Source organism: Oncorhynchus mykiss, chromosome 11 (genome assembly GCF_013265735.2).
Source record: "Oncorhynchus mykiss isolate Arlee chromosome 11, USDA_OmykA_1.1, whole genome shotgun sequence".
NCBI classification, from domain to species: domain Eukaryota; kingdom Metazoa; phylum Chordata; class Actinopteri; order Salmoniformes; family Salmonidae; genus Oncorhynchus; species Oncorhynchus mykiss.
Window position 1 is genome coordinate 37,307,007 of NC_048575.1, and position 27,772 is coordinate 37,334,778.

Genomic DNA, 27,772 nt, shown 5'->3' on the forward strand with positions numbered 1-27,772 from the left:
GGACCAGCGCCAGCTATCAAAATCACCCTCCCTCTCTTACTCGCTCAAACGCTAAAGCAGCGGACAGAATATGAATAAATCTGCTACATTCAAATGTATCTGAAATGCATCCAAACACATCAGAAAACGTTGTTTTCTATACAGTAGCTTAATAACTAACACAAGATAGATATTGGTCTCCACTACAACATACAAGTGTCAAGTTTCTCGGAAATGCAGCCTAACAATAGGCTACACCTAGGTTTCTAGTGAACCTAAGGTTACAAATCAACTGTCAAAATGTAGTTCAATCGTGGCCTGGGATAGTCTAGCGGTTAGGGCTACTGCCTTCAGCATGCACATATAAGCCTACCCTGTATGTGTGCATTGGATTCTGGCCCAAATAACTCAATCGACTGATTTTAGTTACACATAATAAAAAAATCCCCATAAAATCAGTCAGTTTAAGCTAGATATATCAGAGCTAGAGATTTGCGTTGACTGCGTCTCAATCCACCGCATCTGCCAATGTCGGCCTTCTGCTGCGGGAGGTGACCGAGCTACAGCGGTGTTTGTCAGACCATGAGACATCACAAAAATTGGTATTCTCACGGAAACGTCTTAACGTTTTGCCTACAACCTGTTATGACCACTCTATGGAAAGGGGAGACTCTCACGAACACGGTGGTGTTCTCCACTTTGCTCTATGACCCCCAGAAGCGTCTGAAGGTAACCCATACAAACGAATGGAAGTATTGAGGTAGTTTTTTTGCCCCCCAAAATATAGGGTTAAATATGTGTCAAATATTTCCTTACCTTTCTTATGTCTCCTAGAATAAGGACAGTCACTTCAAAACCTTATTCCTTATGATTTAAAAAAATATTCTATTTAGCCAGTTATTCAAATGCATTTCTATGAGCTATAGTAGTAAAAGCCTAATTTAATATTTTATTGGAATACCTAAAGGGGTGCTAAAATTCAAAATCCAATAGCTAAATGATCCATGGTATGACATCTTTAAACAATTCCCCCCAACGGCTTAGACTTTTAGATTAATGGATAGCATAAATAGGAAACAAATAAAATAATAACAGTTCCATTCATGCAAAGTGTCAGGTAAATTGCCACAGTAGATTTGCTGTGATAAACAAGGAAATGCTTTATTTCAATTGTACGTAATGCTTGTCAAATAGATAAATCAACCTTGGTCTTTCAAAAAGGACTAAGTAGTTCTGATGATAATACCAAACAGAGGGCGAAGGTATCTTAAAATAATTTGGTTGCAAGCGGGAATAAGAATACTCCAACATCATCTTTTAGGGAGCGGTGTATATTCAACAATGCCTATCCCAGTCTGCTGTCCCCACATGCTTCAAGATGGCCACCATTGTTCCTGTTCCCAAGAAAGCTAAGGTAACTGAACTACATGACTTCTGTCATCATGAGGTGCTTTGAGAGACTAGTCAAGGATCATGTCTCCTCCACCCTACCTGTCACCCAAGACCTACTTCAATTTGCTTACCGCCCCAATAGGTCCACAGACGATGCAATCGCCATCACACTGCCCTATCCCATCTGGACAGGAGGAATACCTATGTAAGAATGCTGTTCATTGACTATAGCTCAGCATTCAACACCATAGTACCCTCCAAACTCATCATTAAGCTTGAGGCCCTGGGTCTGAACTAGAGGTCGACCGATTAATCGGAATGGCCGATTAATTAGGGCCGATTTCGAGTTTTCATAACAAATTTATTTTTTATATACCTTTATTGAACTAGGCAAGTCAGTTAAGAACACATTCTTATTTTAAATGACGGCCTAGAAAAGGTGGGTTAACTGCCTTGTTCAGGGGCAGAACGAAAGATTTTCATCTTGTCTAGTCCAACTCAATAACGACCTGCCTCTCTCTCGTTGCACTCCACAATGAGACTGCCTGTTACGCGAATGCAGTAAGCCAAGGTAAGTTGCTAGCTAGCATTAAACTTATCTTATAACAAACAATCAATCATAATCACTAGTTAACTACACATGGTTGATGATATTACTAGATATTATCTATATGCGTTGCATATAATCTGACTGAGCATACAAGCATACAAGTATCTAAGTATCTGACTGATAGGCAGAAGCAGTCACGTAAACATTCATTCAAACAGCACTTTCGTGCGTTTTGCCAGCAGCTCTTCGTTGTGCGTCAAGCATTGCGCTGTTTATGACTTATCAACTCCCGAGATGAGGCTGGTGTAACCGAAGTGAAATGGCTAGCTAGTTAGCGCACGCTAAAAGCGTTTCAAACGTCTCTCGCTCTGAGCCTTCTAGTAGTTGTGCCCCTTGCTCTGCATGGGTAACGCTGCTTCGATGGTTGTTGTTGTCGTTGTGTTGCTGGTTCGAGCCCAGGGAGGAGCGAGGAGAGGGACGGAAGCTATACTGTTACACTGGCAGTACTAAAGTGCCTATAAGAACATCCAATAGTCAAAGATTAATGAAATACAAATGGTATAGAGGGAAATAGTCTTATAATTCCTATAATAACTACAACCTAAAACGTCTTACCTAGGAATATTGAAGACTCATGTTAAAAGGAACCACCAGCTTTAATTTGTTCTCATGTTCTGAGCAAAGAACTGAAACGTTAGCTTTCTTACATAGCACATATTGCACTTTTACTTTCTTCTCCAACACTTTGTTTTTGCATTATTTAAGCCAAATTGAACATGTTTCATTATTTACTTGAGGCTAAATAGATTTTATTTAAGTATTATATTAAGTTAATATAAAAGTGTTCATTCAGTATTGTTGTAATTGTCATTATTACATAAAAAAAAAAAATTTAAAAACGGTATCGGCTTTTTTGGTCCTCCAATAATCGGTATCGGTATCGGCGTTGAAAAATCATAGTCGGTCGACCTCTAGTCTGAACCCCACCCTGTGCAATTGGGTCCTGGACTTCCTGACGGGCCGCCCCCAGGTAGTGACGGTAGGAAACAACATCTCCACTCCACTTATCCTAAACCTGGGGCCTCACAAGGGTGCGTTCTCAGACCCCTCCTGTACTCCCTGTTCACTCACGACTGCATGGCCAATCATCAAGTTTGCAGACGACACAACATTGGTAGGCTTGGTTACCAACAACGACGCGACAGCCTTCAGAGTGTGGTGTTACCTCAATGTCAGCAAAACAAAAGAGATGATCGTGGACTTCAGGAAACAGCAAAGGGAGGAGCACCCCCCTATTCACATCGGCAGGACAGCAGCGGAGAAGGTGGAACGTTTTTTAAGTTTCTCTGTGTACATATCATCGACAAACTGAAATGGTCCACCCACACAGACAATGTGGTGAAGAAGTCGCAACAGCGCCTCTTCAAACTCAGGAGGCTGAAAAAATGTGTCTTGTCACCAAAAACACCCACTAACTTTTACAAGTGCACAATTGAGAGCATCCTGTCGGGCAGTATCACCGCCTGGTACGGCAACTGCACTGCCCACAACCGCAAGGCTCTCCAGAGGGTGGTGCGGTCTGCACAACACATCACCAGGGACAAACTACCTGCCCTCCAGGACACCTACAGCACCCGATGGCACAGGAAGGCCAAAAAGATCATCAAGGACAACAACCACCCGAGCCACTGCCTGTTCACCCCGCTATCATCCAGAAGGCGGGGTCAGTACAGGTGCATCAAAGCAGGGACCGAGAGACTGAAAAACAGCTTTTATCTGAAGTCCATCAGATTGTTAAACATCCACCACTAGCACAGAGAGGTGGCTGCCTACCTACAGACTTGATTTCATTGGCCACTTTAATAAATGGAACACTTGTCACTTTAATAATGTTTACATATCTCACATGACTCATCTCATATGTATATACTGTATACTGTATCCTTCACTATCTATTCTTTACTATCTATTGCATCTTAGCTCCTCTGTCACCGCTCATCCATATATTTTATACTTATATATTCTCATCCCATTCCTTTATTAGATTGTGTGTATTAGGTTTTGTTGTAGAATTGTTAGATATTACCTGTTAGATACTGCTGCACTGTCGGATCTAGAAGTGTTTCACTACACTCACAATAACATCTGCTAACCATGTGTATGTGACCAATAAAATAAGATTTGGTAATGAGGTGACCAATAATGGTTACTATTTAGATCAGCTGTGCACCTGAATTTAGAGCATGTTGATGGATTAACGAGACATCAGCTGGCGATAATCTAGTGCTATCGATGGTATGGGCCACTTGTTATTTTTATTATATTCCAATACATTCTGAAGGCCTCCCATTTGCCTATCCATTGACACATAATGAAAGGTGTGAAAACCGATAGATTACTTTTTGTTTCCATGGCTGAGCAGATTTGGGCCATCAGTTGATTGACAGCTAATTTAACAGTTTGTTGAACAGCTAATTTCACCATTTGCGCCAACCCTGTCTCTTTAATCAAACGACAATGTTTTGGTCATTATTATTCAAGAATCTGGCACTTTGCCACACCCATGTGTTAATGTTAAAATCCTCCCACTGCTAAATGGCATATTGTTAGACCTAGCCTATATTGTCATTATCCTTTGTGATCATTATATTATACAAGCCTATCATGTTTTGCTGACGAGCACAGACTGGGGCATTCCACCTCAAAAAGCACAAGAAAAAGATTGTTCTGAAATTGTTTCTGTTAGAAACAGAAAATGTGCATTCCCACAACATTATTTTATTGAGATAAAATGTGATCTCTGAGACATTAAGCTAATTGATTGCACCCAAATTGGCCATTTGAATTAATAGGATTCCTATAATAGTCAATAAATATATAGGACCTAAAATCCGATTTGGACAAAACTTATTTCTAGGTATGGTACTGCATTGTATGCATGAAAATAAAATAAAAGAGAGCCGCACACTCTTGGAGCTCAGATGCAAAAATTTAATACCAACGTTTCGACAGCCAAGCTATCTTCTTCAGGGTATAATCACAAACACTGCGGGATGACTCGTTTATGTAGTGTCAAAAGACACAGGTGTCTGTAATCATGGCCAGGAGTGGCCTAATATCATTGGTCAATAATCAAATATCAAAATGTCATACAAAGAACAGCATACAAACAAATGGATAGCATACGATCATATATTAATTTGACTACAAGTTTACACACAATTACAATGGCAAAGTCACAATAATCACAAGAATGGCTTCAGATCAAAGTCTACGTTGAGACCGAAGGGAGCAAGGGTCTTTAAATTAAAGATCCAGGCAGCCTCTCGTTTTAACAATAAATTATCATGGTCACCCCCTCTCCTAGGGAGGGTGACATGTTCGATGCCAATATAACGCAGAGACGAAATCGAGTGGCCTGCCTCCAAGAAGTGGGCCGCAACTGGATAAGTAAAGTTTTTACACCTAATGGTGCTACGATGCTCTGAGATACGTACTTTTAATTCGCGCTTTGTTTTACCTACATAATTTTTACCACAAGGACAAGTTATAAGATAAATAACTGCCTTAGTGGAGCACGTAATAACACCTTTTATTGGGATCGATTTCCCTGTTTGTGGGTGTTTGAAGGATCTCCATTTATAAGTGCCATTGCATTGAGCACAGCCATTACACTTGTAATTTCCATCCAGTAGGGGCGCAAATAGACGTTGTTCAGGAATATCTTGGGGTGGTAAATCAGAGTTTACCAATTGGTCTCTGAGATTTCTACCCCGCGAGAATACGACCAAGGGAAGGTCCGAAAACACATTACCGAGACTATCATCGGATTTTAGGATGTGCCAATGTTTGTGAACAATTCCCTTAATTTGTTCAGAGCACTTTGAATAGTGGGTAGTTAGAACGCAAGAATGCGTCTTTTTGCGAGACTGACCTTGAAAAAGGTCATGTCTCGTTTTGTTTAGAATTTTCTCAATGGCAATATTAATCTGATCATTCTTGTAGCCCCTCTCCTTGAACTTTCTTTGCGTCTCAGCCATATTTCTGTCGAAATCGGACTGTTTTTTGCAAATTATTTTGATTCGACAGAATTGGCTGTAGGGCAAACTGCTGCATTGTATGCAAACACCACTTTCAGCTGCCAACTTGCACCGATTCTAAATATTTCTTCAGCCATTCAAATCCTCCTGCAGCAGGACTATTTTCCTCCTGTACAAGGTGGCTTGAGAAGAGGTGATGATCAAGTATGGTTTATGCCGATTCTGTAAATGCTATTAAGTTTAATGTAAATCTTACACGAGGCATAACACAGCATATCCTGTAAAAGATCAGTGCTGCTCTGGAACACAGACACAAACAGTGTTGCTGCTGCTCCGTTCAGAGTCAGTCTCGCCTTTTCCCTGACTCAGTGTCCTCAAGTCTGGTAGCACCACATGCCCCTAGCAGTCGACTCCCTCGCCCAAATCTTCCTCTCTCTCTTTGGCTCTTCCCTTCTCTCTCACATCCTATTGCTCAGGATCATTAAGAGACGTCTGGGTATTAACAAGTGGAATGGGTTTGGGTGCATCGTACAATTGAATACTGCAGTAGATGTGTAGCCGTTGAACCTGTCAGGTTTTCTAAGGGTTTCACGGTAACAGCTGATCTTTGTACTGTTCAACATTTTTCTGACTCTATAGAGACAGGAAGGGCAGCCCTCCTGTATCTGTCAAGAACAGGTTCGACCACTGTGGGCCTTACTTTTGCCGCTTTTGTGTTATCTGTACATCAGGGGAAAAGGGATTGGGATAAGCTATCTCATGTGCTTAGCTCTGAGCTGCAATGTGTGACTGACTATTCTCTTGCTGGCTGTATTCTGGGCTGAGCAGTCATCTGTGCTGTGTTAATGCATACTCACTGTTCATCTGAGGCGGAAGGAATGGGAGCCCAGGGCTTGTCTGTCTCTGTCTGCTCTGCCAGGCTCTGGAACACAGACACAAACAGTGCTGCTGCTCCGCTCGGAGTCAGTCTGGCCTTTTCCCTGACTCAGTGTCCTCATAAGTCTGATAGCACCACATGCCCCTGGCAGTCGGCTCCCTCGCCCAAATCTTTCTCTCTCTATTTGGCTTTGTCCTTCTTTCTCACATCCTATTGCTCACCCCCACTCCCAATTTCTCTCTCATCCCCTCTCTCCCAATCTCTCTTTTGTTCTCAGTCCCATCCCCCCTCCCCCTTGTCTCGCCTTTTCATGAATCCATCTCTTCACTCCGGAAGTATCTCTGATCCTCGCTCCCCTTGTCTTTTTGCGTCACCATGACACAGATGGTCGGGGCAGCAGGTTTTTTAGCAGTCAGACGTTATGGGACATCAGTGCTATAGAATTTTTGTTTACATAAGATCCATATCTGCCCATTTAATGAATGAAAACCGGTATCCATTCAGGATTTAAAATGGGGATGCACAGCTTTGCAAAACAGCTGGCAATCCTCCCCATGCAGGGTCATTCTAAATCTCCTGTGATGTTTTGCAGCCATAGAGAGCATGGCTGGCTCCGAAACATCTACATGATTCACGATAATGGCTACATGTAGTAAGTTATGGCTGGAACAAGACACATGCTATATTTATGCTTGTTCCTCCTCAGTTATTGCATATGCAGCGCTTGTGAGATCTCTTGTGTGTGTTTGTCTCCCCCTGTAGATCAGTCAAGGTAATGTCCCAGGTGTCGAGAGTGCTTCACTGGCCATGGACACAGAGGAGGGAGTGGAGGTGGTGTGGAATGAGGTGCTCTTCAATGACAGGAAGGTCTTCAAGGCACAGGAGGTACGTAAGACAGAAGCTGTGCACCCTATTCCCTATATAGTGCACTACTTTTGACAAGGGTTCATAGGACACTATATGGGGCATAGGGTGCCAATTGGGATGCAGACAGGGTTTCGATTGTCAATGGCTATATGTTCCATTCAGAGGAGGCTGGTGGGAGGACGAGCTCATTGTAATGGCTGAATCAATGGAATGGGGTCAAACATGGTTTCCATAGTTCGATGAGTTTGATACCATTCCATTTATTTCATTCCAGCCATTACAATGAGTCCGTCCTCCCATAGCACCTCCCACCAGCCTCCTCTGGTTCCATTCTATGTACTTTCATTCTCCAGAGAAAGCTCACCAATGGAAGTAGAAGTCAATGAATTATAAGTGCATATTTTGGCGAACCATCTATAACTGTACATACAGTACCAGTCAAAAGCTTGGACACCTACTTATTCAAGGGTTTTTTCTTGTTTTTTTTTTACTATTTTCTACATTGTAGAATAATAGAGAAGACATCAAAACTATTAAATAACACATATGGAATCATGTAGTATTAAATCAATCAAAATATATTTTATATTTGAGATTATTCAAAGTAGCCACCCTTTGCCTTGATGACAACTTTGCACTCTCTTGGCATTCTCTCAACCAGCTTCACCTGGGATGCTTTTCCAACAGTCTTGAAGGAGTTCGCACAATGCTGAGCACTTGTTGGCTGCTTTTCCTTCAGACTGTGGTCCAACTCATCCCAAACCATCTCAATTGGGTTGAGGTTGGGGGATTGTGGAGGCCAGGTCATCTGATGCAGCACTCCATCACTCTCCTTCTTTGTCAAATAGCCCTTACACAGCCTGGAGGTGTGTTGGGTCATTCTCCCGTTGAAAAACAAATGACAGTCCCACTTTGCGCAAACCAGATGGGATGACGTATAGCTGCAGAATGCTGTGGTAGCCATGCTGGTTAAGTGTGCCTTGAATTCTAAATAAATCACGGACAGTGTCACCAGCAAAGCACCCCAACACCATCATACCTCCTCCTCCATGCTTCACGGTGGGAACCACACATGTGGAGGTCATCCATTCACCTACTCTGCGTCACAAAGACACAGTGGTTGGAATCAAAAATCTCAAATTTGGACTCATCAGACCAAAGGACAGATTTCCACTGGTCTAATGTCAATTTCTTGTGTTTCTTGGCCCAAGCAAGTCTCTTCTTATTGGTGTCCTTTAGTAGTGGTTTCTTTGCAGCAATTCGGCCATGAAGGCCTTGATTCACGCTGTCTCTTCTGAACAGTTGATGTTGAAATGTGTTTGTTAATTGAACTATTAAGCATTTATTTGGGTTGCAATTTCTGAGGCTGGTAACTCTAATGAACATATCGTCTGAAGAGGAGGTAACTCTGGGTCTTTTTTTCCTGTGGCGGTCCTCATGAGAGCCAGTTTCATCATAGTGCTTGATTGTTTTTGCGACTGCCTTGTTAAAAGTTCTTGAAATTCTCCTTATTGACTGACCTTCATGTCTTAAGGTAATGATGGACTGTCATTTCTCTTTGCTTATTTGTGCTGTTCTTGTCATAATATGGACTTGGTCTTTTACCAAGTAAGGCTATCTTCTGTATACCACCCTTACCTTGTTACAACTCAACTTATTGGCTTAAACACATTAAGAAGGAAAGAAATTCCACAAATTAACTTTTAACAAGGCACATCTGTTAATTGAAATGCCGTCCAGGTGACTCATGAAGCTGGTTGAGAGAATGCCAAGAGTGTGCAAAGCTGTCATCAAGGCAAAGGGAGGCTACTTTGAAGAATCTCAAATATAAAATATATTTTGATTTGTTCAACACTTTTTTGGTTACTACATGATTCCATATCCCACGGCCAGGTCGCAATTGTAAATGAGAACTTGTTCTCAACTTGCCTACCTGGTTAAATAAAGGTGAAATAAATAAATAAAAAAATGTGTTATTTCATAGTTTTGATGTCTTCACTATTAATCTACAATGTAGAAAATAATACAAAATAAATAAAAACCCTTGAATGAGTAGGTGTGTCCAAACTTTTGACTGGTAGTGTATGTACTCAAACCTCTCCCCACCCCATCTGTTTTTCAGGAAAAGATAAAGGAGATGTTTGAGAACCTGATGCAGGTTGAGCACCCAAATATAGTGAAGTTCCATAAGTACTGGCTGGACATGAGAGAGAGTCAAGCTCGGGTATGTCTGCTATCTATACTGAACAAAAACATAAACGCAACATATAAAAGTGTTGGTCCCATGTTTCATGTGCTGAAATAAAAGATCCCAGAAATGTTCCATACTTACAAAAAGCTTATTTATCTCAAATGTTGTGCATAAATGTGTTTACATCCCTGTTAGTGAGGATTTCTCATTTTCCAAGATAATCCTGACCGGTGTGGCATATCAAGAAGCTGATGAAACAGCATGATCATTACACAGGTGCATCTTGTGCTGGTGTAACTGGTGTGAAATGGCTAGCTAGTTAGAGACCTTGAAGTAGTTGTTTCCCTTGCTCTGTAAGGGCCGCAGCTTTAGTGGAGCAATGGATAACGATGTTTCGAGGGTGGCTGTTGTCGATGTGTGCAGAGGGTCCCTGGTTCGAGCCCAGGTAGGGGCAAGGAGAGGGATGGAAGCTATACTGTTACACTGGGGACAATAAAAGGCCACTCTAAAATGTGAAGTTTTGTCATACAACACAGTTTTGACAGAGCATGCAATTGGCATGCTGACTGCAGGAATATCCACCAGAGCTGTTGCCAGAGAATTTAATGTTAATTTATCTACCATAAGCCGCATCCAATGTCGTTTTTAGTGAACTTGGTAGTACGTCCAACCGGCCTCCAACCGCAGACCACGTGTGACCACACCAGCCCAGGACCGCCACATCCGGCTTCTTCGTCTGCGGGATCATCTGAGGAGGGAAAGAGGGGTGCTGAGGAGCATTTCTGTCCGTAATAAAGCCCCTTTGTGGAGAAAAACAAATTCTGATTGGCTGGGCCTGGCTCCCAAGTGGGTGAGCCTATGCCCTCCCAGTCCAGCCATGGCTGCACCCCTGCTCAGTCATGTAAAATCCATAGATTAGGGCCTAATGGATTTATTTAAATTGACTGATTTCCTTCTAACTCAGTAAAATCTTTGAAATTGTTCCATGTTGCGTTTATATTTTTTTTCATAATAGATCATTCTCACTCACTCTTGGGAAATGTTTCTCTCCCTTCATCTCTTGGTTTGGTCTGCAAACTGATAGTATCTCTTTCTGCTAATCTGTTGGACAGGTCATCTTTATCACAGAGTACATGTCCTCAGGAAGCCTAAAGCAGTTTCTCAAGAAAACCAAGAAAAACCACAAGACCATGAATGTCAAGGTCAGTGTCTCTCCCATAGGGGAAATACCCTCTGACATCTGTGACACTAGTCAGTTAATGACATACTTGTTGATTCCCACAGTACCATGAGTTGGGTTGTGTTCAGTAGGGAGAAAACATTTGAAACGGGGAGGTACTACCTGAACTGTCCAATAAGAACACAGATTTACATTCTCCGTTTGAAAACATTTTTCTACCTTGTGCCCTACTGAGCACGTGCCTGATCAGACATTAGAGGATTATACTTTGGTAGTTCCATTTGTCGGTCAGCTCCGTATGGAAAAAGTGGTAAGCAAGTTAGGTCCAAATAAATATATTTTCACCAAGTCAAATGTATTTATTATATTAGAGGTTTCGTGATGCTTTTATCTAAACCAAAGTAGATAATTTAAAGATTGTTCAATACATCAGTTGGGGTCTCTATAAGCTTCAATATGAAGTCCTAAACCTAGATTGAAAGTGCATCCTTGTAGCTGTGTGGGCTAATATAGACAGAATGTTTGGAATAAGTTGAACCAATGGCCATGTGGTAAGTTGAGCCAATGGCAAGTTGAGCAAATTGAAGTGTTTTCTTCCCAGGCGTAATGCAAGGCATTGTTGCTGGGATATGAGGTAACAACAGGGCCTGGCCTATGTTAAGTGTTTGTTAGGTGTTAAGCCTGTGTTAAAAGATGCTTACAATTATTTAAAGGCAAAAAAGCGATTGTGGTTGTGTTGAATTGTGTTTGGGAAATAAAAATAGACGTGGTTTTTAAAAAGGTAGTGGTAATATTAACTTACCCTGTCCTGCTGCTCAACTTACCCCATACCCAGGGTAAGTTTGTGCCAATTTGTGGACAAGCTATGTTTTTAAAACTGTAATGTTTACATGAATTCTGATTATTTCCAGTGATACACAACATCCTGAAATATATGTAAATATCTTTGTTATAAAGAACACTATATTTCCCTTGACGGAGAGATGCTGAATGTAAAAAATGGTTAAACGTAGCCCACTCTGCCTTACAACACAGCAATGGGGGAGTTTGTGCACTAGCGCCCTCTACTGAAGAACATTGGAATCAAGCTTGGCAAGGCCAATGAACGTGATTCACTCCTTCAATTCTTCCAATCTTCACCTTGAGCTGAGCAGAACAATACAGGCAATTCTTAAACAAACATTGGAATGTGACATTTATCAGGCTCACTCGTCCTTCTGGACATTGTTTGTTAAAGTTTGGGAACTAGTTTTGTGAAGTTTCCTTTCAATTTGTTGTTTATTATTCAGCCTGTTTAGCCTCGCTAACTTGTTGTAATCAGGGTTGGTTAGGTTACTTTTTAAATGTAGTCCATTACATTTGCTAGTTACCTTTTCAAAATTTGAATCAGTAACGTCATTTTTGGATTACCCAAAAGCAGTAATGTAATCTGATTAGTTTCCATTACTTTTGGATAACTTTCCTCTTAAAAGGCATTAGAAGAAGACAAAAAAGGATCCATCAAACGCATTTGGTGTCATCGTCATAGTGGTCTCTGACTTGTGGTTAAACTCGCTCAGGTGTTACAAACTTAAACTTGCGCCTATTTTCAATGCTGAATTGAATATCATTGAGAAAACAGGTGTCAGTGTATTTTTTTCTCCCAACCATCCTTTCTGAAGATATAATCATTACATTTTTCAAACGTATCTGTAATCTGATCACTAGTAACATAACAGATTCAGTTTTGTTGGGAATCAGATTACATGTAACTCCCCAACCCTGGTTGTAAGTAAAATGACTGGCACGAACGAGTCGACATAGTCTGTTAAGCCGGTCACAACCTTGCCCACAGTCATGCGGTTTCACCATGTCTTTGAATGATACTCACAAGAGTTGTCTTGTATGTCTCGGCTGGGTGCATGCTCAGGCTGCCCTGGATCGAACCTGCTTGCATCCTTATGCAGCCTTCACCCCTAAGGTCATGACTATGTCCTACAGGTCTCTAGCTTTTTGAACTTTTTCCCATATCTGCCTCCTCTGTTTGCTTCTGAGGAGCAACGAAAGTTACATGCCCTATGGCCGGTAATGGCATTATGCGGGTATATTGAGCGGACCAGGGGTGTCAGTTTGTGCGACCAACTGTCTGTTTTGGTAATCCGGTTTGTGGTAGAGGACTTACTAAGCAGCGTCTCTCCCAATGGATTGTGGAGGCTATTGCTCTGTCATATGACAGATAAAGGCAATCATTACCTACACCAGGGGTCTGGTGGCGTCTGGGGTGTTGTTTAAAGGGTTGCCTGTAGGAGATATTTGTGCTGTGGTGAGTTGGGCATCACCACGCACTTTTGTGAAGTTCTATCGCTTGGATGTCACTGCCCCCAGTGTAGCCCATATCGTGCTTTCAACTGGGGCATGAGAAGGTCATTAGGCAGGGCAGATTGGCAGATTGCACAATACCCAAGTACCACAGGTTTTCCTGTCGGGTTGGAATTCTGGGTAGGCCATTTCATTTGGGTGTCCACTTGGGGCGTGATTTCATATCCCCATAGCTGTGTTGTACCGAGTTGACCGACTGAAATGGAATGTTCCATTATGACTATAACTACTGTTCCCTGAAGGAGGGAAACAAGGTACAACACCTGTTTGGCCCCATGCTGCCTAGTTCAGTGAAGTGGGGTACTGAATTGAAAGGATGAATCCTTGTCAGGCGCGATTCTAATGTTATTCAGTAGAGGGTGCTAGCGAGCCAACTCCCCATAGCTGTGTTGTACCTCGTTTCCCTCCTTCAGGAAACAGTAGTTGCAGTCATAACTGTAAGTTTACTGTTCCCGCATACTTAAACCATATTGTACTTTTTAAGTGTCTGCTGTTCACTCTGTCATTCCAGGCTTGGAAGAGATGGTGTACCCAAATTCTCTCTGCCCTCAGGTAAGACCAATAACTTTCTCTTTCTCTCAATCCCATGATTTATATCCAATGGCAGTCTGAACTAGTAATCCAGGACTGGGGTCTTTAACTCTTGTTCCAGTCCAGCACTAACATACCAGATTTTACAGATCATGTTCCAGCAGCTCTCCAGGGCCAAAGTGTTCAGTCAAGTGAATGGATCTTCAATTGCCATCTTATTTACCCCCAGTTACCTGCACTCCTGTGAGCCGCCCATCATCCATGGCAACCTGACCTGTGACACCATCTTCATCCAACACAACGGCCTCATCAAGATTGGCTCAGGTCTTACACCGCAGACTTTCTACCTAATCCTAATCCTAACCCTAACCTAGCTATAACCTGAACCTAACCCTGTGGTAACATGCATTAGGAACAGTTCAATTGTGATTTGAGAGCTTCATCTGAATAAATGGTAGCAGTAACAGTTAGCATTGCATGCTAGCAAACCCCTATACTGTGCATTGTGTGTACTACAATTGCCCAAATATGTATTATCATTGTTCTTCTATCTATGCATCTGAAGTTAATACTGGATACCCTGCTCTTTCCTATCTACAGTATGGCACCGGTTGTTTGTTAATGGTAAGAACCATATAAGTGTGCCGCACATCTAATTCTCTGAACGTCACAATATTCTGTGTGGTCTGGATTAGATTTTTCTAGCTGTCTGTCTTGTCCTCTCAGTGTTTCCGGAGGCCGGTGTTCATGGTAAAGTCCGTGCACACCGAGACGAGCAGAGGAACCTGCACTTCTTCTCTCCTGAATACGGCTGTGAGTGTTTTACTGAGCCTTCCTCGATTCTGATACAGTATATGTACTGTATGTCTGGTCTTCATGCTTTTATTAGTTGCCAGTTTCACTCCGGAGTTTCCCAGGCAGTTAATATCATACATGTCATTTTAGAATAAATGTTCTCTCTCTCTGTGTCTAGCGGCTGAGGATGACTATGCCATTGACATCTTCTCCTTCGGGATTTGTGCTCTAGAGGTGAGCACCCAGCTGCAATAGTTGATACATGTATTATAAACCTTACTCTCCGTCCTTACGGACGATAAGACAATTATTTAATTCTGATCAATGAATTTAGTCTTTTAGGACAGTGAAGCACTGCTAGCAAATCTGAGCTTTGTGTCTATAAAACAATTGTATTGTTAAGTTATTGAAATGTGTAGGCCTGTTGACAATCCTTGCCACAGAAAAGATTACCATCAGGAAATGGAGAGTTTGCTCTTCATTTTTTTTTAATAGCTCTCTTAAAGTTTTTCATATGTAGGCTTACACAGGAAAAAGGGTACATTACAGTGGTAAGGTAACAGGGCCTATAGCATTGTGAATTCCACTACAGTAGTGGCTTCTGATACCCAAGTGCCTGCCATGAACAGGCACACAAACATAACACACATCTTGCAACAGACCTGCTTTACAGCGCATGTTTCAAAACAATATTTTGGGTAATGTATTTCCTTTGGAATTTACCTTGGGTTGAGGTTTGTTTGAATGACAAATAAGTATTTGAATGTTCGAGCTCTGGAAAATGCCACATGAGAGAAGACTAGGGCAGGAAGGTATATGCAGACTTGGTCAAATTTTTGTCCTTACGCATTATTAATTGTCATTGAGTATGACCGACGCAGTGGAAACAGAATCCTCTCAAGGGTGAATGGAAAATCTTTAAAAAAATAGATATTATAAATACTAGTATTATATAATTAATGACAATGGTTATGAAAATTAACAGAAGCCATTCAAAGCATATTCTGTCCATTAAAATCACATCAAATTGATCAGAAATACAGTGTAGACATTGTTAATGTTGTAAATGACTACGGTAACTGGAAACGGCTGGAATATCTACATAGGCGTACAGAGGTCCATTATCAGCAACCATCACTCCTGTGTTCTAATGGCACGTTGTTAGCTAATCCAAGTTTATAATTTTAAAAGGCTAATTGATCATTAGAAAACCCTTTTGTAATTGTTAGCACAGCTGAAAACTGTTGTTCTGATTTAAAGAAGCAATAAAACTGGCCTTTAGACTAGTTGAGTATCTGGAGCATCAGCATTTGTTGGTTTAATTACAGGCTCAAAATGGCCAGAAACAAATAACTTTCTTCTGAAACTCGTCAGTCTATTCTTGTTCTGAGAAATGAAGGCTATTCCATGCGAGAAATTACTAAGAAACTGAAGATCTCTTATAATGCTGTCTGCTACTCCCTTCACAGAACAGCGCAAAATGACTCTAACTAGAATAGAAAGAGGTGCACCTGGGGCTTCCCACTCAACTGAGCAAGAGGACAAGTACATTAGAGTGTCTAGTTTGAGAAACAGACGTCTCACAAGTTCTCAACTGGCAGCTTCATTAAATAGTACCCGCAAAACACCAGTCTCAACATCAACAGTGAAGAGGCGATTCCGGGATGCTGGCCTTCTAGGCAGAGTTCCTCTGTCCAGTGTCTGTGTTCTTTTGCCCATCTTAATCTTTTCTTTTTATTGGCCAGTCTGAGATATGGCTTTTTCTTTGCAACTCAATGTCTACACTGTATTTCTGATCAATATGAATATTATTTTAATGGACAAAAAATTTGCTTTCTTTCAAAAACAAGGCCATTTCTAAGTGACACAACTTTTGAACGGTAGTGTATCTAGGCTAAATGTAGCCAAATTCTTTCGGGTAAATGTCATGATCTGTGATCAATTTAGAATAGGTTAGTTTAATAGCCTACTGTTGCATGATTATTGTTATACACACTGAGCGGCTGGACCCATGCTTTTACAGGCTTTGCCTTGGGAGCAAAATGGCGTCATCATGGCATTGCCATAATGCCATTTTTATTTTTTAAATGTAAATCTTTGTCAAACCCAATAAAGCTTGATATAAATAGTCACCCGGGGCTTTATTTAATGGTCATTTGGAATGTCAAGTCAATGAGCATTTTGGGTAAATAATACAAAACATTGCGGAATATTAAGTTGCCAGTACCATGTAACAGGATGATGCGCTTCTTTTAAGAACATCTGTGCAAAATTGTAGGAGTAGACCCTGCTTAGTGTATTATAATATAGATGTGTTGCATTGTCTTCAAGTTGTGTTCATAAGCACAGTGCACACATGTCCTCTCTCTGCCTAATATTTCAGACACTGTGTATAACAGAACACAACACACAGACCATACATATACGCTCATGTCCCTCAGTGGTGTGTATTCATGAATGCCAAGGGAAGCCAGTTTGGATTTAGCTTCAGACCAATCACATCACATTAGAAGTTGTCGTTATCCTCCGGTAGCTAGCTAGCTAAAATTGTCCCTTTCCTAAATTAGTCATGGATGGAGATAGGGATTTGGACTTGGTGGTATTACTTAGTTCTCCATACTGGCCAATGATTATAACGGTGATTCTGATCAAACCATAAATTCATACATTGTGCCCCTGGCCTGAGAGGATGTAAGTTCAACATGTAGCTAGATGTAGAAATGTTAGGCTAATGCTAACTAGCTGGCCTGGCGCATCATTGCGCATGAAAGGGAAGTTAGGCTAGCGAGCAAGCGTTTTAGCCAGGTGGCCTAGGACAACAAAAACTAAAAGCTTGTATCACAGAGTCATAGACTGTTTAGGCAACATGAAATGAGGAGGATGGTATTGGCATTTCTCTGCAAGTAGAGTCTCACACACACATAAATCATTACCATGGATAGCCACATCATGTAGCTTATGTTGATTGGACTAAATTGTTTTTGGTATCTTTTAGTTGTCACTGTATTAGACTAAGCATAGGTGATGAGATGATGTTGAAATGGTGCTGGAATAGTGGGAGCAGCGCCTGTTTTCTTTGCAACTTGGTAACTCGCCTTGGTTATAAAGCAATGGTTGTTTAGTAGTCCGAAAATGTCGGAAGATTTAACTTGCTTGACCTTGCTGTATGTCATGTAACGGTTTGTTACATGCAATATATTTTTACGCATTCACCGGACAGATGTTGCTCTTTGGTTTTGTGATGAAACAAAGGTGTGGTTGAATTTATTCTGCCATTGTGTCTTCTTATTGTCTCGGCCTTAGACCTATATATCACAGTGTCAAGACATATGAACTAGCAGGTTATAGAGCAAACAACGCAATTACAGTTGAAGTCGGAAGTTTACATACACTTATGGTGGAGTCATTAAAACTAGTTTTTCAACCACTCCACAAATGTCTTATTAACACACTATAGTTTTGGCAAGTCGGTTAGGACATCTACTTTGTGCATGACACAAGTCATTTTTCCAACAATTGTTTACAGTTGTATCACAATTCCAGTGGGTCAGAAGTGTACATACACTAAGTTGACTGTGCCTTTAAACAGCTTGGAAAATTCCAGAAAATGATGTTATGGCTTTAGAAGCTTCTGATAGGCTAATTGACATAATTTGAGTCAATTGGAGGTGTACCTGTGGATGTATTTCAAGGCCTACCTTCAAACTCATTGCCTTTTTGCTTGACATCATGGGAAAATCTAAAGAAATCAGCCAAGACCTCAGAAAAAAAATTGCAGACCTCCACAAGTCGGGTTCATCCTTGGGAGCAATTTCCAAATGCCTGAAGGTACCACGTTCATCTGTACAAACAATGATGACCATCGTTATGTTTGGAGGAAAAATGCTTGCAAGCCGAAGAACACCATCCCAACCGCGAAGGGGTGGCAGCATCATGTTGTGGGGGTGCTTTGCTGCAGGAGAGACTGGTGCACTTCACAAAATAGATGGCATCATGAGAAAGTAAAATGATGTGGATATATTGAAGCAAATCAGTCAGGAAGTCAAAGCTTGGTCGCAAATGGTCGCAAATGGGTCTTCCAAGTGGACAATGACCCCAAGCATACTTCCAAAGTTGTGGCAAAATGGCTTAAGGACAATGTACTCAAGGTATTGGTTGGCCATCACAAAGACCTGACCTCAATCTTATAGAAAATGTTAGGGCAGAACTGAAAAAGCGTGTGCGAGCAAGGAGGCCTATGAACCTGGCTCCGTTACACCAGCTTCAGGAGGAAAGGGCCAAAATTCACCTAACTTATTGTGGGAAGCTTGTGGTCGGCTACCCAAACCGTTTGACTCAAGTTCAACAATTTAAAGGCAATGCTACACTCAATTAGTATTTGATATGTAAACTTCTGACCAACTGGGAATATGATGAAAGAAATAAAAGCTGAAAGAAATCATTCTCTCTACTATTATTCTGACATTTCACATTCTTAAAATAAAGTGGTAATCCTAACTGACCTAAAACAGGGAATTTTTTACTACGATTAAATGTCAGGAATTGTGAAAAACTGAGTTTAAATGTATTTGGCTAAGGTGTATGTAAACTTCCGACTTCAACTGTATCACAACACATAGGGGAAAAAAGCCATATTACAACCTGCCTTGGCTTCCCTGGGGATTTTACCCATGCACCGCTTCTGATGTCCATTCTTAACATAATCTCCTTTATTTATAGATGGCTGTCCTGGAAATCCAGGCTAATGGGGATGCTGTTGTGTCCAAGGAGGCCATCACCAACGCAGGCCAGTCTTTGGAGGATCCCCTCATGAGAGTGAGTTTCACTCATGTTTCCATTTATGGTCCAAATATAGCCTAGCAACAGTGGGCAAATGCACAAAAACACATGACCACATTCATCTTTCTCTGATTAAAACAAACTTATTTAACTAGGCAAGTTAGTTGAGAACAAATTCTTATTTTACAATGACAGCCTACCGGGGAACAGTGGGTTAACTGCCTTGTTCAGGGGCAGAACGGCAGATTTTTACCTTGTCAACTCGGGGATTCGATCCAGCAACCTTTCGGTTACTGGCCCAATTCTCTAACCACTAGGCTACCTGCCGCTGTCAATAGGGACAGGAGTTTTACTTGACAACGTGACCTGACCAGGAAACCAGACAGAGTTTTGACATACTTTACATTTATCATACCCTAACCACTACATAGCTTTAACTTGGCTCCACTCCCTCTTATAGGAGTTCACCCAGTCATGTGTACGTCATGAAGCCAAGCAGCGGCCCACAGCTCACGACCTGCTATTCCACCGCGTGCTGTTTGAGGTCCACTCCCTCAAGCTTCTGGCTGCCCACTGCCTCATCAGCAACCAGTGTGAGTGTTTCCTCAGTCCTCCTCTGGAGCCCCAAAGCACACCGCATGCAACATGTGGAATTGCCATTTGAGTGATTCCACACGAAACCCAGACAAAGAAATACCATGATTTTGGGGATGTTCACGACATTTCATCCATAGAATTGGAGGAAGGATTTGATATTTGTATCGAAAAGCATAATTGGGCGCTTTTTCTTGGTTGTATTCATGTGTTTTGTGTCTGTCTCTGACAAAGAAAGTTTGACTTCCACCCAAAATTACTTATTTTCTTTTTTAGGTTTAAGGAAGTGTGTAGGTCCCAATCTATATCACACAGCTATGAAAGTTCTATATTTAGAACCCCCTGCTCGATCGGGAACTGTCAAATTTGGCATATTTATTACATTTTGGCCTCCTTTGAGACGCCGTAATGTTTCATTTGTAAGTGCTACAAACCAAAATTGGTGTCAGATGAAGCTTTACTGCTTGTTCGATAATATGAGTAGTATTTTGATTTCAATCATTTTCCTACATTAATTTACGAATATCGAAAAATATGAATATTGAAAAAACTAATGTTTTTATTTAATAATTGTTAACTATATTGTTGAACATAATATGCTCTACGGGCATATCAAAGTTCCAGGGTGGGACCTCTGCTAGTTTTAAAGTTATGACCCATTTTATACATGAAATTGTATTGTAAATTGTAATGTAACCAATCACAACCCTCCTTTTACTTGTATCATTGCACATCCTGAAAATCACCAGTAGGGGGCGACCATTTTGAATCCATTTTCATATTCACTCTGTTGGTAATGCTTACAAGTTGGATCATAACTATAAAAGTAGCAGAGATCCCACTCTAAAACTTTATTATCCATGCATAATCACTTTACCTCTACCTACATGTACACATTACCTCAATTACCTCGACTAACCTGTGCCCCCGCACATTGACTCTGTACCGGTACCCCCTGTATATAGCCTCGCTACTGTTATTTTATTGTTGCTCCTTAATTATTTGTATTTAAAAAAATAAATAAAAATTTTTACTTAAGTTTATTTTAGTAAATACTTTAACACTTTTTTTTCTTAAAACTACATTGGTCATTACCCTGGTTAAGGTCTTTAAGCAAGCATTTCACTGTTGTATTCGGCACATGTGACAAATAAACAAATACAATTTGATTTGATATGCCTGTAGAGTATATTATATTCTTTTTTTTTTTTTTTTTGAATTTTTACCCCCTTTTTCTCCCCAATTTCGTGGTATCCAATTGTTGTAGTAGCTACTATCTTGTCTCATCGCTACAACTCCCGTACGGGCTCGGGAGAGACGAAGGTTGAAAGTCATGCGTCCTCCGATACACAACCCAACCAGCCGCACTGCTTCTTAACACAGCGCGCATCCAACCCAATGTGTCGGAGGCTACACCGTGCACCTGGCAACCTTGGTTAGCGCGCACTGCGCCCGGCCCGCCACAGGAGTCGCTGGTGGGCGATGAGACAAGGACATCCCTACCGACCAAGCCCTCCCTAACCCGGACGATGCTAGGCCAATTGTGCGTCGCCCCACGGACCTCCCGGTCACGGCCGGTTACGACAGAGCCTGGGCGCGAACCCAGGGACTCTGATGGCACAGCTGGCGCTGCAGTACAGCGCCCTTAACCCGGGAGGCCCTGAGTATATTATATTCAACAATATAGTGAAAAATTATGATCAAAAATGTTTTTTTTTCAATATTCATAAATGAATGAAAGAAAACAATTATCGTAATCAAAATACTACTCACAATACAGTGAAAGTGGTAAAGCTTCATATGACACCAAATTCTGCTATGTAGCTCTTACAAATTAAACATTATGGAGTCTTAAAGAAGGCCTGGGTAAGGCCAAAATGTCAGAAATATGCCAATTTTTATGAATTATTTCTCAATTATGGTTTTAGATACAATTGTCAAATATATGTCAACATTCCTTCCTCCACAGGACCGTTCTTTGGATTAAATGTTGTGAAAATCCATCAAATCATGGTCTTTTTTTGGTCTGGGTTTCATGAGGAATCACTTTTTTTGGGCCGGGGGAACCAGTCTGTTTGGTATGACAAGGAGTGGCATGATGACACAAACAGAGTGGTATCCAGGCTAGCCATTTCTGTGGGAGAGAGAAAATGTTTCCATGTTTGTCACGACAGCTGAAAAATTATGTAGATTTTGTGGAATGCATCTTTTGTTACAATGGAAGTGGAAACATTTTTCTATTTCATTTGCTAATAGACACCCTGGTGTGGAATCCATGTAAAGCTCCCTTTCCCTTCTCTACCCAGACCTGCTCCCAGAGAACTGTGTGGAGGAGAAGACCAAGTCCTTTGATCCCAACGGTCTCATGGCGGAGATCAAACATGGCGACCGGCCTGGTGTGCAGCTCAAGTACTCCCATGTGTCCCCTTTGGAGCTGGACAAGTTCCTGGAGGACGTCAAGTAAGGGCTAATTCCACTCACCCATTGGGCTCAGTTCAAAAGTAGAACACTATATAGAGAATAAGGTGCAATTTAGGACAAAACCTGAGAAGACTGCCTTGTTCATTGTGAAGGTTCATTGTAAAGGGTATTATATACACACCTGTGGCTCCTGACTTCATTCTGAATCCCCCTCCTTAGGAATGGGATATACCCCCTCATGAACTTTGCGTTATCGCGGCCCCACCCCGTCCCCCGTGCCCTCTCCCTGTCCCATGAACAGGTGGAGTCGGTAAAGACCCCCACCCCTGAGCCCCAAGAGACAGAGAGCAGAAAGGTGAGGTCTGTGTGTGTATGTCTGTATCTCATTCTATTTGTTTATGTCTGTGTGAGAGAGACAGTGTTGCAAGTTAAAGTACGCTTATCACTCTAATGCAATGTCGGTCTGATGGTGTGTTGCAGGTGATTCAGATGCACTGTAACTTGGAGTCAAATGAAGAAGGGACCAAAACTCATGTGAGTTTGATTATAATCTTCTTTTAAGTAATGGCGTCCATCTCACGGCGGTCTTTTGCAGTTACCATAACTGACATGACAAACCCCACCCCCCCCCACTTATTTTTTCTGTCCTTGGATCCCCACAACTATTTGCATTTGGGGATAAGCATATTCTGGGTTAATGAAATGTATTCCTCTCTCCTCTCCTTAGCTCTCTCTGTTTCTTAAGATGGATGACAAGCTCCATCGACAACTCAGCTGTGACATCCTTCCAAGTGAGTTCTAATGGACACTTTATCTGTTAATACAGTTAATTTATTGCCACTCTTGATAAAGATGAGCAAAAAGTAAATACAAATACTGAGCTCTATTGTATGCTCAAAAAAATGTGACAATTATAATACACAATTGCTCAGAGAACGAGATTTTGTTTACACCCCTTTTTTCAATACCTCACCTTGCGAGGATAACGGCACTGAGCCTTTTCCTCAAATGTTTTATGAGATTGGAGAACACATTGGGTGGGATCTTAAACCAATCCTCCATACAGAATCTTTGCAGACCCTTGATATAATTAATCTGTGCTTATGGACTGCCCTCTTCAATTCAAACCACAGGTTTTCAATGGGGTTCCAGTCTGGAGACTGAGATGGCCATTGCAAAATGTGGATTTTGTGGTCAATGAATCACTTCTTTAGGATTTTGATGTGTGCTTGGGGTTATTGTCTTGCTGGAAGATCCATTTGAGGCAATCGGGTTTTGGGCTACATTGTCCTGGTAATGGGTAAACTTCATAATGCCGTTGACCTTAACGGCATTATGCCATTGACCACAGGGCCCCAGGACCAGTGGAAGCAAAAAATATCCACCACCATATTTTAACAGTAGGTATGGGGTTATTTTCTGCATAGGCATTCTTATTTTGGACACCAAACCCACCACTGGTGTGCTTGAACAAATAGCTCAATTTTCATGTCATCTGACCAGAGCACCGTTGCCAATACCATTTAGTAAACTCCAGGCGTTTACATTTGTTGGATGACATGAAAATAGAGCTCTTTGGCCATGCACACCAATAGTGTTTATTACATACTGTTTAATGAGGCTCAACCATTTTGAATGAATCTTTCAGATGACAGCTCCAAAGACCTTGCCAATGAACTTGTTCACTACGCTTTCATAAGTGAGGTAGGTATTATTTTTGCGTAATGTTATTGCAAATGGCCTTAATCATTATAATCAATATCCTGTAATGATCTGACCGCTAACCCTGTGTAACCCCATGCAGGAGGACTGTGAGAAGCTGGCAGGGTTCCTTGAGGATGCGCTCACCAGACACAAGGGCAAAGCCTCTGGAACCACACAGTGAGAAGGGTCCGTTATGAAAACTGGCTCAGAGAGGGGCCTCATGCATTGACCACTCGAACAGAAAGAGAAAGGGGCCAGAAGGCAGGATCCCTCAGCCAGGATCAGGGGGGTCAGGTCCAGTGAGGGTTTGAGGGATTGGGACTGGGGCTGATGATTGGTGGGATCATCCCATAGAGGGCTAGGATAGGCCAGGATTGAGAGGGACAGGAAGCATCTCTGGTTGGAAGACATCATGGCTACAGTGCATTCGGAAAGTTTTTTTTAACGTTACAGCCTTATTCTAAAATTGATTTTTTGTTTAACTACAACCTACACACAATAACCCATAATGACAAAGTGAAAACAGGTTTAAAGAAATATTAGCATTAAAAATATTTATTTGTATTAAAAATAAAAAACAGATACCTTATTTACATAAGTATTCAGACCCTTTGAGATGAGACTCGAAATGGAGCTCAGGTGCATCCTGTTTCCATTGATCATCCTTGAGATTTTTCTACAACTTGATTAGAGTCCACCTGTGGTAAATTCAATTGATTGGGCATGATTTGTAAAGGCACATACCTGTTTATATAAGATCCCACAGTTGACAGTGCATGTCAGAGCAAAAACCAAACCATGAGGTCGAAGGAATTGTCCGTAGAGCTTCGAGACAGGATTGTGTCAGATCTGGGGAAGGATACCAAAATAAATTCTGCAGCATTGAAGGTACCCAAGAACCCAGTGGCATCCATCATTCTTAAATGGAAGAAGTTTGGTACCACCAAGACTCTTCCTAAAACTGGCTACCCGGCCAAACCGACGCTCCCCACCGAATCTGACAGAGCTTGAGAGAATTTGCAGGGAAGAATGGGAGAAACTCCCCAAATGCAGGTGTGCCAAGCTTGTAGCGTTATACCCAAAATACTCAAGGCTGTAATCGCTGCCAAAGGTGCTTCAGCAAAGTACTTAGTAAAGGGTCTGAATACTTATGTAGATGTTATATTTTTGTTTTTTGTTTTTTTCATACATTTGCAAAAGATTCTAAAAACCTATTTTTACTTTGTCATTATGGGGTACTGTGTGTAGATTGAGGGGTAAAAACTATAATACATTTTATAATAAGGCTGTAACGTAAAAAAATGTGGGGGAAAATCAAGGGGTCTGAATACTCCCCAAATGCACTGTATGTTCAGCTATCCCACAATGCAGTGGAATGCCTTAAAATGTCTTCATGACTTTGTTCCTCCACGATGTCACTACTGTTACTGTACTGCCAGTAGAGACATTTCCAATGATGGATGGACATAGTTAATTCGATACAAACAAATAAAACAGCTATGTTTTCATGTTAATTTACAATACTTTAATTAATAGTTTATAACTCCAGAAATGTTCATTGTTTTTAGAAAATAATCTTAAAAAATAAGATTTTTTTATAAAATGACTCCCTAGTTTTATAAGCCCCAGAAATACCTACTGTAGACATGTCTAGTGAGAGTAACTTTGATGACAAAGATGAGAACCGTCCAACATGCACTGGTAATGCTAAACATGCTAACACTTATTTATGTTTGCTTAGTTCTATGAACAGCATTGGCGTTGCACAGACCTCTTTTTCTGTTTAAGTTTTAATGGTGTATAATGGTCTTCAAACAAACTCGCAGTGCATTCTACCAATCGTTTACTAGCCTGAATGACTCTCCATGCATTAATAGTAATGAGCAATGAGATGATGCCTCTCTTTTAGTCTGTAGTGCTCTTAAGGGTTTTCCCTGTGAAAGTGTTCTGTAAGCCAAAGACTTGCAAAGTGCCTGTGATGGCAACCTACCATGTACAAAACCCATAACACATTACACAGCAACATAAAGCGACTTCAGAATAAGATGAAAAACTCCTCCAGACAGTCAACAATTCAGGCTATTGTGTTGATGTCAACAGAGTGATATACTTTTATTTTCCTTTATTCTGAAAACCAGATTGTGAATGTGAAGAGGGGCCACAGCAGAATTGTTTAAATACATTATAGAAAAGGAATTGCAGCTAAACACAGAATGTGTACTTAATATACTCCACTCCAATTGAGACATTTTAGAACAAGAATATAAATGGAGGGTTTTCATAAATAGTTCAGAAGAAATAAAGCCCATAATACAATTATTTGGGAGCAATTAGTTGCTGTTTTATTGAATGATACAATATCTGTATCTTAATTTGATCATTCTGTTGTCGCTGAGAATCTTCCTGCACCACAGGAAATTCAAATGAGACTTGTGATTTACAAAAATTCACTGAAAACTGCGGGTTATCTTTTTCTCTCGTTCGCTCAAATGCCAAAGCACCAGATTGAATGTCGCAGTAGTACATGTATTCTAATGTACATCAACAACCGTAATTTTCAATAGCTTAATAACACTTGATATTGGTCTCCACTACGACATACAAGTGTATTCGAAATGTAGCCATAGGCTACACCTAAACTATAGCCTATCAAAACTAATTTCCTATTTGAAAAAATATATATATTAGCCTAATGAAATCCTGCTGCAGGATCATTTTACTCCTGTGACAAAACTGGTCAAATTAAGATAACAACTACACAACACAAGAAAGCGTTATATACTTATGTACAGTAGGTTGAAGCTGAATTCTGCGTTAATATATGTGCTATTTAGCCTTTATGTCCACTGATCCCTAATCTCAGTTAACCCAGTAGACTGTCCACAAGAGATTAACAGATCTCCAATGCCTTTTAAAGAAAGCAAGAGTCAAGTAATAAGGGATTTTGGTCTAAGTGGATTTAGTAAATTATGGATGGCTTTAAGAAGTTGCCCGTGTTTTTAGGGAGGAGAAAAACATAACTTTTCTTAATCAATCTTGAACAATATATGTTCTTCAGTGTCTGCATCTGTTAACAATATTACATGTGTTTGTACATCTGTAAAGCTGTGGCCCCATTACAATTGCAGTCCTGTATAATCTGCTCATTTCTCTTAAAATGTCCAGCCTTTTATCAGCTAGTCTCGAGGGAAACATTTCTGGGAGAAGAGTTATCGGTAGAATATTGTGTAGATAAATGTGTTTACCTTGAACAGAAGTGTGAATGCTTAGAGTGGTGCTACTGTTGCTCTTATCTGGTCTCATAATCTGCAATGCATGTATTAATAATAGCTGAAACTGTTCAGGCTTTGCTTTTCCAAGATTGCCTTAGTCATTGACTGACTCCAGGGGGGGACCTGCTCGAGACAAATGTATGCCCATTCATCCATCCATCAGTCTTTTTCTGTAGTGATCACTTTCTCCTCAGTCTGGATTCTGTTGAATTTATGTAGGCTCTGTATAGTACTGGACGTGT

General features: G+C 41.0%; 1 protein-coding gene across 2 annotated transcripts in view; it reads left to right on the forward strand.

Moving 5' to 3' along the window:
• LOC110535653 (nuclear receptor-binding protein 2) overlaps positions 1-24,796 on the forward strand; it is a 71,161-nt gene extending 46,365 nt beyond the window's left edge. Inside the window, exons 1-17 of one of the 2 annotated variants that reach the window (XM_036935389.1) lie at positions 7,261-7,490; positions 7,601-7,723; positions 9,828-9,929; positions 11,009-11,098; positions 13,946-13,986; positions 14,195-14,289; positions 14,566-14,589; positions 14,692-14,778; positions 14,939-14,994; positions 19,480-19,575; positions 20,000-20,132; positions 22,440-22,593; positions 22,774-22,909; positions 23,035-23,088; positions 23,282-23,345; positions 24,203-24,258; positions 24,359-24,796. In XM_036935389.1, coding sequence (XP_036791284.1) covers positions 7,646-7,723; positions 9,828-9,929; positions 11,009-11,098; positions 13,946-13,986; positions 14,195-14,289; positions 14,566-14,589; positions 14,692-14,778; positions 14,939-14,994; positions 19,480-19,575; positions 20,000-20,132; positions 22,440-22,593; positions 22,774-22,909; positions 23,035-23,088; positions 23,282-23,345; positions 24,203-24,258; positions 24,359-24,439 — 1,347 coding nt within the window. In that variant the 5' untranslated portion in view covers positions 7,261-7,490; positions 7,601-7,645 and the 3' untranslated portion in view covers positions 24,440-24,796. Of the gene's footprint in view, positions 1-7,260; positions 7,491-7,600; positions 7,724-9,827; positions 9,930-11,008; positions 11,099-13,945; positions 13,987-14,194; positions 14,290-14,565; positions 14,590-14,691; positions 14,779-14,938; positions 14,995-19,479; positions 19,576-19,999; positions 20,133-22,439; positions 22,594-22,773; positions 22,910-23,034; positions 23,089-23,281; positions 23,346-24,202; positions 24,259-24,358 lie in introns of those variants that run through there. The other variant, XM_021620781.2, reaches the window with a different exon arrangement.
• Positions 24,797-27,772: the final 2,976 nt, after the last annotated feature.